Source organism: Lolium perenne, chromosome 4 (assembly GCF_019359855.2).
Source record: "Lolium perenne isolate Kyuss_39 chromosome 4, Kyuss_2.0, whole genome shotgun sequence".
In the NCBI taxonomy this organism is placed as follows: Eukaryota; Viridiplantae; Streptophyta; class Magnoliopsida; order Poales; family Poaceae; genus Lolium; species Lolium perenne.
Window position 1 is genome coordinate 234,767,867 of NC_067247.2, and position 8,007 is coordinate 234,775,873.

The 8,007-nt window shown below is 43.3% G+C and overlaps 2 protein-coding genes across 3 annotated transcripts; one reads left to right on the top strand and one right to left on the bottom strand.

Annotated features, from left to right (window-relative positions):
* The first annotated feature begins 386 nt into the window (after positions 1 to 386).
* LOC139838922 (uncharacterized) lies at positions 387 to 1,363 on the top strand. Its single transcript, XM_071828940.1, has 4 exons — positions 387 to 494; positions 596 to 665; positions 772 to 879; positions 971 to 1,363. The coding sequence occupies exons 1-4, from the start codon at positions 436 to 438 to the stop codon at positions 1,130 to 1,132; spliced, it is 399 nt and encodes a 132-aa protein (XP_071685041.1). The 5' UTR covers positions 387 to 435; the 3' UTR covers positions 1,133 to 1,363.
* Positions 1,364 to 1,559: 196 nt separating this feature from the next.
* Positions 1,560 to 2,826, bottom strand: LOC127330006 (uncharacterized). Of its 2 annotated transcripts, none has more exons than XM_051356378.2 (3): positions 2,578 to 2,826; positions 2,280 to 2,413; positions 1,560 to 2,180 (listed from the first exon to the last, which is right to left on the bottom strand). In XM_051356378.2, the coding sequence occupies exons 2-3, from the start codon at positions 2,358 to 2,360 to the stop codon at positions 1,728 to 1,730; spliced, it is 534 nt and encodes a 177-aa protein (XP_051212338.1). In that variant the 5' UTR covers positions 2,361 to 2,413; positions 2,578 to 2,826; the 3' UTR covers positions 1,560 to 1,727. The 2 variants fall into 2 exon arrangements, with proteins under 2 accessions (XP_051212338.1, XP_051212337.1); XM_051356377.2 differs by having other exon boundaries at positions 2,280 to 2,421; positions 2,578 to 2,825.
* Between the last annotated feature and the right edge of the window lie 5,181 nt (positions 2,827 to 8,007).

An 8,007-nucleotide genomic window follows, 5' to 3' on the forward strand; every position in this document is an offset into this window, starting at 1 on the left:
CCTCTCTTCTTCACATGCACAAGAGGTGTTTGATGAAATGCTTAAGAGGATTTGCCACTTGAGTTTACACAAATCAAGCCACACTTAACTTGCTTTTTTCTTCTTCATCGAGGTTAACAACTTTATCCTTTTCATCTGCAATTGATAAAATGCATGTGTATATATACATCGTGATGTTCATAGACCCAAACACAGTTCATGAAGTTACGGTTCGAGACTTCGCCAAGGACACAGAGGACAACATCGTAATGTTTTTAGAGAAGCAAGCAGACAAAGAGGATATATTCTTTCCCTACAACTTCAAGTGAGTGTTATATATAACATACATTATGCTTGTGCACCTTCCACTTTATTCTCGTAATCATTGAGCTATGCTTGTGCAGTTTCCATTTTATTCTCCTAATCATTGATCTTCACCTTGGAGTCGTAAACGTCATGGACTCGAAACGTAAAGAATATGCGGAATGGGCGGACATGGCTGCCATCCTCCAGAGGTAGTTTCAATCAATTTCGTATTGGCATCTTCATCTGCTCTAATTCGAAGATATCATCAACTAATCAATTACTCATTTACTCATTATTTTTTGCCGGGCAGGGCTTGGAAACGGTTCATCAATACTGTTCCGGGTGAATGGAAACCGGAGCTTACATTTAGAGATTACCCTGTAAGTAGTACTATATATATAGCTATGTCCGTGAAACTTTATATATGATATTTACTTTCAATACGATGCTTGATTATTAGTTTGATCGAACTATTTTTTCGTAAAGTGTATGAGGCAGGAAAAAGGGAATAACTTATGTGGATACTACGTCTGCACCTTCATGCGTGACATGTCCTGTCCCAAGGGTGGGGATCCCCAAATACACCACACTCGTGTACGATAACAAATTTTCATAATTAATCTTAATTAGTACCATCTATTGTATTGAGTTCCATTCATATATTGATCTCCTTTTTTAAATATAGATGACACGCCTGCGGGACACTCTCATAACAGCGGATCAAATAAAAGCAATTCAAGAGGAAATCGCGGGATTCTTTATTACCGAGGTCCTTACCCCAGGTGGAGAGCACTATCGGAAGATCGTGACGTTGGACGATATTCGTTCAGGAAAAGTTGTATTGTAAATATGCATGCATTACGTGTACTGTGTTGACTATGTCGTGTACTGTTGACGATGTCTATATATATTCATGACGATTTTTTGTGGTTTCTTGAATGATATATATATGCATTGCTGAAACTCTGCCGCGGCAGAGAAACGCTGGTACAGCCCAAATCTGTGCCGCGGCAGAGAAATAGCAATTCTCTGCCGCGGCAGAGAAACATAGGCCCGGTTCGTACCACGAACCGGGACCAAAGCCCTTCCACCGCGAGCTCCCTGGCCGCACCACGTGTCGAGGCCTTTAGGCCCGGTTTATCTTTGAACCGGGACTAAAGGGTACCCCCTTTAGTCCCGCCTAGTTGGTCCCGGTTCGGGAACCGGGTCTAAAGGCCCAAATGGACCGGGCCTATTGCCCCGTTTTCCACTAGTGGTACTTGCGGACAAATAAGTTGGAGACACTAAGTGAGAAAATAATGAGCAGTTTTCTCCTTTCATACCTTGCTAATCAAAATGGGCCGTAAATAGATACATGAATGCCATGTTCATCGCAAGAAAAAACAAAGACGGGAGAAGAGAGAGAGAGAAAGAGAGATACAGGAAGTGAAATCTTGGAAATCTTATCGTGCCAAATTCAGACACTGGTGAAGCCAAGGAGGCTGATTTACCCCTTCCTGCTCGATATGCTGGCCGACGTTCACAGCAGTAGCCTTAACCACCGACGACCCAAGCTGAGATGGATGAGGAGGCAGCACCCTGCAGTCCGGGCTACCGGAATCCGTGGAGGACGAAGAAATGCTCGTCCTGGAATCTACGCTTGACGACGTATCCTTTTTCGTGCTCTTCATCTCTACCAAGCTTCCGATCGCCAGCGTGAGATCTAGGTCGCCCTCTTCGATAACTGTGGGAGGTGGAGCTTTCTTCCTCTCCGAGTCCCATGACCTGCTTGAGCCAGCCTCGTTCCCCTGTGCTTGTCGCTCACCGTCAGGTTTATATCTGACGCTGTGCGCTGCCTTTGACATTCCAGTCATCAGTAGCTGCTGAACTCGGTACAGCCGGTGCAGTTCCTGAACCTGAGAAAGCATATACTTGGTTAATTTGTAATACAAGAATCTAAGAAGTTTTGGCTGGTGGAATTCTTCGTTTGGGAAATCTATCTAGTTCGTAATCACCTGCTGTTTGAATGTCTCTTCTTGCTTCAGCATGGCCATCTTCATGTGTTCCTTCTCGTACTGCCTCAGATATCTTGACATCTTGTCGTGCAAAGGAAATCTTTTGCCACCTGACGTAGAGTTGAGCAGGGCAGCTGAAAAACTAAGAGGAGGGAAATTAACGAACTGTTCGACGGACATGCATACTTATCCTGTCAAGGAAGATGCTACACATAATTGATCATGAAAACTGCAGCCTATCTTGGTAGACGCAAGAAAAAGAGTTGAAAACCGTGAGCTAGGGATAGACTCTACTTACGAGGTCGAAGTGGAGATGCTTATCGGGATCACGGCTTGGATCGAATAACCTCAGCTATAAGGACACACTTTATGTACTGGATTTCAGAGGGGGGACGCACATGAACTTTCTCAACACTCTACAACATCCTATTTTAAAGGCAGAGATAGACCGGCCGGCCAAGTAAGTAGTAGATTGCAGTGTCCCTTTGGCACTGCAGTTTCAAGTAGTATTTGAGAGGGGCAAGGAATGAATGATGCCCCACCAGAGATTGCCAAGCAAAGCACAGACTAGCTTCAAAAGCAGGAAGCATATCAACCCCCACTTGCTATAAATATGTGTATCCATGTATCTATCCACACATAGATTTATGGAGGGCACTAGGCCAAAAGAATCGCGAAAACGGGAGACAGGCACAGCGAAAGTAGCCGAGGCAGTTCACATGTGTGCATGCCTGCCTGCCCTGGAATCATGCTCCTAACTTGTTGACATCACACACCTCCACTACTCAGGAAGGAATATAGAATAGTACGGACCTTTTCTCTTATTTCTAAATCTATAGAAGGAATGAATCATAATTGTCATCTTTGCTTAGTTATATCCGGTGTGGATCTTACGTACAGATCTGGTTGACAACGTTCACAGCTTACACTTGTAAGATCTGCTGGCAGGTTTTCCTGTGAAACTGATCATGATTAATGTTCATGAAATGAAGTTTCACTCGTTCAATTTTGGTATGAAAAAGATGGACCTAACACATTTTGAGAGGAGAATCCACGGACATAAGTAGATCGGATGGTGTTTCTCAAAAGCTTGCACGTACTTCTACTTTCTTTCAGTTTAACTAGTAGCTTTACACCCTCTTCTTTTGATCGAACTGAATTATATATGTTCCCAGAGCTTCCAAGAAACCCGATCACCGAACGCCACCACGTGCGACAATCAATCGGCTCCGATTAGCAAAAATCTAAGACATGGATGGGTGACCAGCGATGCGCGCGAGAGGAAAAGGTTCTTTTTAGGGATGAGAATGATGCGGCCATGACGGATTAACAATGGGGATCCTGAACTGTATATATGCCCTCTGCCTTGGAGGGATGTGAGCTTGTGCAGACAATGCACGCATTAACAACCAAGCCCGGGAATCTGGAGACAAGGGCATGATTTGGTGGGATGTGGGTGCATGTGATTGATGCGCCCCATGATCTGATACTCTAGCTCCATCTTGATCTCGGGTATGCACCATCGATCCATGAGCTGGACTTGTCGTCCCTCCATGTTTTGGTGATATACATATACAGTAGGTGTACAGAACAGGAGCAGGTGATAGAGAGGCTTTGATTCAGATATATGTAATGTAGTAGGTGCTTTACAGACCATGTTATCCCAACGTTTGGTGCTAATACTCCCTCCATTTCCGTTTAGTTTCAGAAAAGCTTAACCATTAATTTGATCAAAAATTATAAATTATATGCAAAAATTATACTTCCTCCATTCACTAATATAAGATATTTAAACTTTTAGTAGATTCATATATTTTGAATCTAGTCTAATTTTAAAATGTAGATTCACTCATTATAGCTTTAAATTATCTACGACGTCTTATATTTATGATGGTTCTTCCATAACTTGATAGATTTAGTGGATATGTGTTCATGCAAGGAAAATGCCTATCACAGTGCAATGACACCATATTTACTTGCATCCTATGTTTGTGGTTAACTATTTACTACTAATGATACTCTTACCCAACAAACTACATCACTACGCATACATTTAACAAGATAATAGGATGATAATAGGATACACGCTAATAAAATGAGTACCATGGTGGCACTATAAAATAAAATTGTTACAACCCTACTAAATAAATGAAAGTACAACAAAGCGGCTATGGTGTGGCACAATAGTGGTCCTAGTCATAGGCAGACGAGGAAGGCAGTTAGGCCAGTACAAACTAACCGGTCATCTAGGAGAAAACGATAAAGTCGGTGGGGTAAGTGAAGGAAAAGTCGCTAGAGGCAAGGAAGATGGACGAGACGGGTCTTTCGAACTTTGTTGTTGGCTGTCGAAATCGTCCGCGTGGGTACTTCCACACGGGCGACCCCGAGAGAGACACCCTAGAGTAACTCCGGTTTTGATATTTGTGAACTTCATTGTTGCTCCAAATCATCGGTCAAAGGGCAAATATGTGAGATTATTAGGACCACGGTCGTGAAAGAATAGTGCACTTGCTTTAGTTTTCACATTTGTTATTTCATATGGGCCTGCTTCTGATCCCATTGACTAATTTTAGAGCAACTTGACATCTTTTTAGCAAAACCAATGAGAGTGGATAAATGGAAACCGAGCTAAATGTAGCTCTTTATTTTCAAAATTTTGGAAATCCTATTTTAAGTTTCAAAAAATTCTGAAAAAATATCCTAGATGTAGCGTATGATGGAATCTACAAACATGCAAAATCTTAATGTGAAATTCTTAGTACTTTAGGCTACACAAAAATAACAAATGTGTGGATCTAAGCAGGGGTGAAGCTCCCCTTAGAGCAAGGTAGAGAGCCGCCCTACCTTGATTTTTGGTGAATACATTTAGATGCACATGTTTTTTCTGAATATTTTGAGTGATCGTGTATCGAAAACAGACTCTATATAAGAAAGTTATGCTTGTTTTAGTGAACATTGTGTAAAATCGACTTCAAACTGGAAAAATAGACTCATATTCTAGGTTCAATATAAATAACAATAATTTATATTTCTATTATAGAGATTTATCATGAATCTTAGTATATGCAGGATAACTTTGTGATATTCATCATTCAAACGTGTAGAATTGAAAATTTAGAGATTTCTTGATATTTGAAAGACACATCATGATTTCATCAAAGCCAATATCACCTCATTGAGATGGTGAATTGGAAGGGTTGCTTGGCGACAAAGATCATTAAGACCTAGTTGCTCCCGATAGATATTTAAAATTATTAATCGATAAAATTATTCTTTTTACAAAAAAAAAGTAAATCTTTGGCATCGAGGTGGCATTATTGTTATGTTTTTGGGTTCTACGTATATCAAATATGTCTTTGTTTTTATTGTACTAAGTTATTTCGTTAGAATCATATATGACGTTCATGTCTTACGACTATTTTGGTATTTGCATCATTTTTTTTAGTTTGCCCTACCTCAAATTTTTTCCGTCCTTCGCCACTGGATCTAAGAATAGCGAATAGTGCACATTTCAAAACTATGAAACCTGTCAGATTTTATTATTTTTGTGTAGTCTACAATACAAAGAATTTCACATTGAGATTTTGCACATTTGCAGATTTTATCATTGTCTACATCCTGATTTTTTCATATTTTTTTTGAAATTTAAAATTATAATTTTCGAATTTTTAGAAATAAAGGGCTACAAGTAGCTCTGCCTCCTTTTGCAGTTTTCGCAAAACCAATATGCTTCTTCTCTTTGTTGTTTACTTTTTTTTGCAACTTATTAGTATCTAACAACCAGAAACTCTACCTTACATGAATATGGAACAAAAATTTTGAAATGTGCAAATGCATTTATTTGTTTTTTTTACTTGTATATTTTGGTTTTTAAACTTTTGTTTTCTCTATTGCACTTTAAATCACTAGCTGCACATTTAATGGGCAATGCATATATTTATTAGAAAAATCCTTCCTTACTCCGAAATATGTTCTGATAACACCTTTTTGGGAAAAGATACATCGAGGCGCCGCACGCGCTCTCTCTTGTGCTGCGGAACGCCAAGATGTGTGTTATAGATCGTGGAGTGAAATGCAACGACAGTCCCACAAGTTATCGGCGATGTCTGAAAAGGTCCCAAAACTAAGAAAATGCATCAAAACAGTCCCAGAACTTGTCCTCAATGTTCACATACGGTCCTATATACGTATAAAGGTGACGTGGCAATGTAAATGGACCCACTCAGGCGGTGCTGGATGGCCCACGACGGCCGCGCGTTCTGCCATAGATAAACTTCCGGCAAGGAGGTGATCCAGCTAGGTTTTGCCGTGGCTTGGCTAGGTTTCATTTTTCATTGCCGGCATCGAATCAATGAGTAGCTAGATGGAGTTTGCTGTAATAGCGGTTGTAGTATACTACTTGTGATCTGTCTCGTGGGAGTTGTGACGTACAAGTACGCACGTCATCAGGCTTGTGATGTTGAACTCTTGATGACTTGCATGATCGTACTTGTGATGGTGTTGAATTCATAGTAGGTTTTGAAACTGTTGATTATTTCGGCTGTTCGAGAAAATAGGGGAGATCATGCAAAAAAATTAATTCGATACAGGAGTAGTAGTTGATTAATATATGGAGTGCAGGTTTGCTCCAACTTTTGTTGTCATGTAATTTGTTGGGTATTCGAGGGCACACCCAATCACCCAAACTGGAAAATCCAGCTGGTCTCGATGGTCCTGTTGGTTCTTTCGAGAAAGAATATATATCCAGAAACCTTGACTACTGGCTTCGACAGGCCCGTAGACATATTCGCTGCAAAGAAAGAACACTCTAAGATCTAACTATCGGTGTCCGAGCTGGATTCGCCGGTGTGGTAGTGCCTGCGGCACGCTGTGTCGTCGAACACCTTGACGATCATCTCGCCATCACCCTCATAGAGAAAGGTGAGCTGGCAGCCGGGCTCGAGCTCGAGGTCGCGGGCGAACTTGTCCCACCACGTGTGCAGGTACATCTTGCCCTGCCCGTCGAACAAGATCTCCACATTTCACCGGCAGAAGTTGCAGCTAGCCTCCCGTAGCTGCAACTGCGCCGGCTCGACGCCATCGAGGAACTCGCCGAACTTGTCCAGGAGCCGCTCAATGCCGAGTGGATCGTCGTCGATGCGAAGGAGGAACTTGAAGCAGCGGTCCTCCTGCGAAGATGAGGAGAGCGCATGCGACGACGACCGTGGTGTCGTAGCTGCTCCACCACGGCGGCCCCTGCCCCGTCCACGGCCCGGGGGCGCTCAGGGCCGCGGCTTCGACCGCCTCGCTGGCCACCAGGTCTAGCCATGGAGTTCCTCGTGGGCCTGGCTGCGTCGCAGGAAGAGCTAGGCGGCGCTACGGCGGAGCTTGTGGCGGCTAGGGTTTGCGTGGAGGAGTGGATGAGGAGAAGAAGGTGCGTCCTCTTTATATAGGCCGGAGGCAGGAGACGGCCGCGAGACGCGTGGCGTCGCCATTAACTTCGTTGGCGGAGATGGGCGGCGGCCGCTCGGCAGCCGACGCATCGCCATTAACGTGGCGCAGACTGCCGAAATGACGCAGCGGCGCCAGTCGCTGGCGCGCCTGATAAGACGTATCGATGCAGGGTCGCTGCTAGGCGGGCCCAACGAAACGTCTGCCAGACGCGAGCGGACACTTTCGGCATCCGCGCAGCGTCCGCCGAGACGCATCCGAGGCGCATATTTGGGCAGATTTGTGTCGCCGCGGACGG

Coding starts and splice junctions, on each gene's coding strand:
- LOC139838922 (XM_071828940.1), top strand. CDS start 436: ATGGACTCGAAACGTAAAGAATATGCGGAATGGGCGGACATGGCTGCC. Junction 495..595: donor ATGGCTGCCATCCTCCAGAG/GTAGTTTCAATC, acceptor TTTGCCGGGCAG/GGCTTGGAAACGGTTCATCA. Junction 666..771: donor TTACATTTAGAGATTACCCT/GTAAGTAGTACT, acceptor TTTTTCGTAAAG/TGTATGAGGCAGGAAAAAGG.
- LOC127330006 (XM_051356378.2), bottom strand. CDS start 2,360: ATGTCAAGATATCTGAGGCAGTACGAGAAGGAACACATGAAGATGGCC. Junction 2,181..2,279: donor AAGAGACATTCAAACAGCAG/GTGATTACGAAC, acceptor ATGCTTTCTCAG/GTTCAGGAACTGCACCGGCT.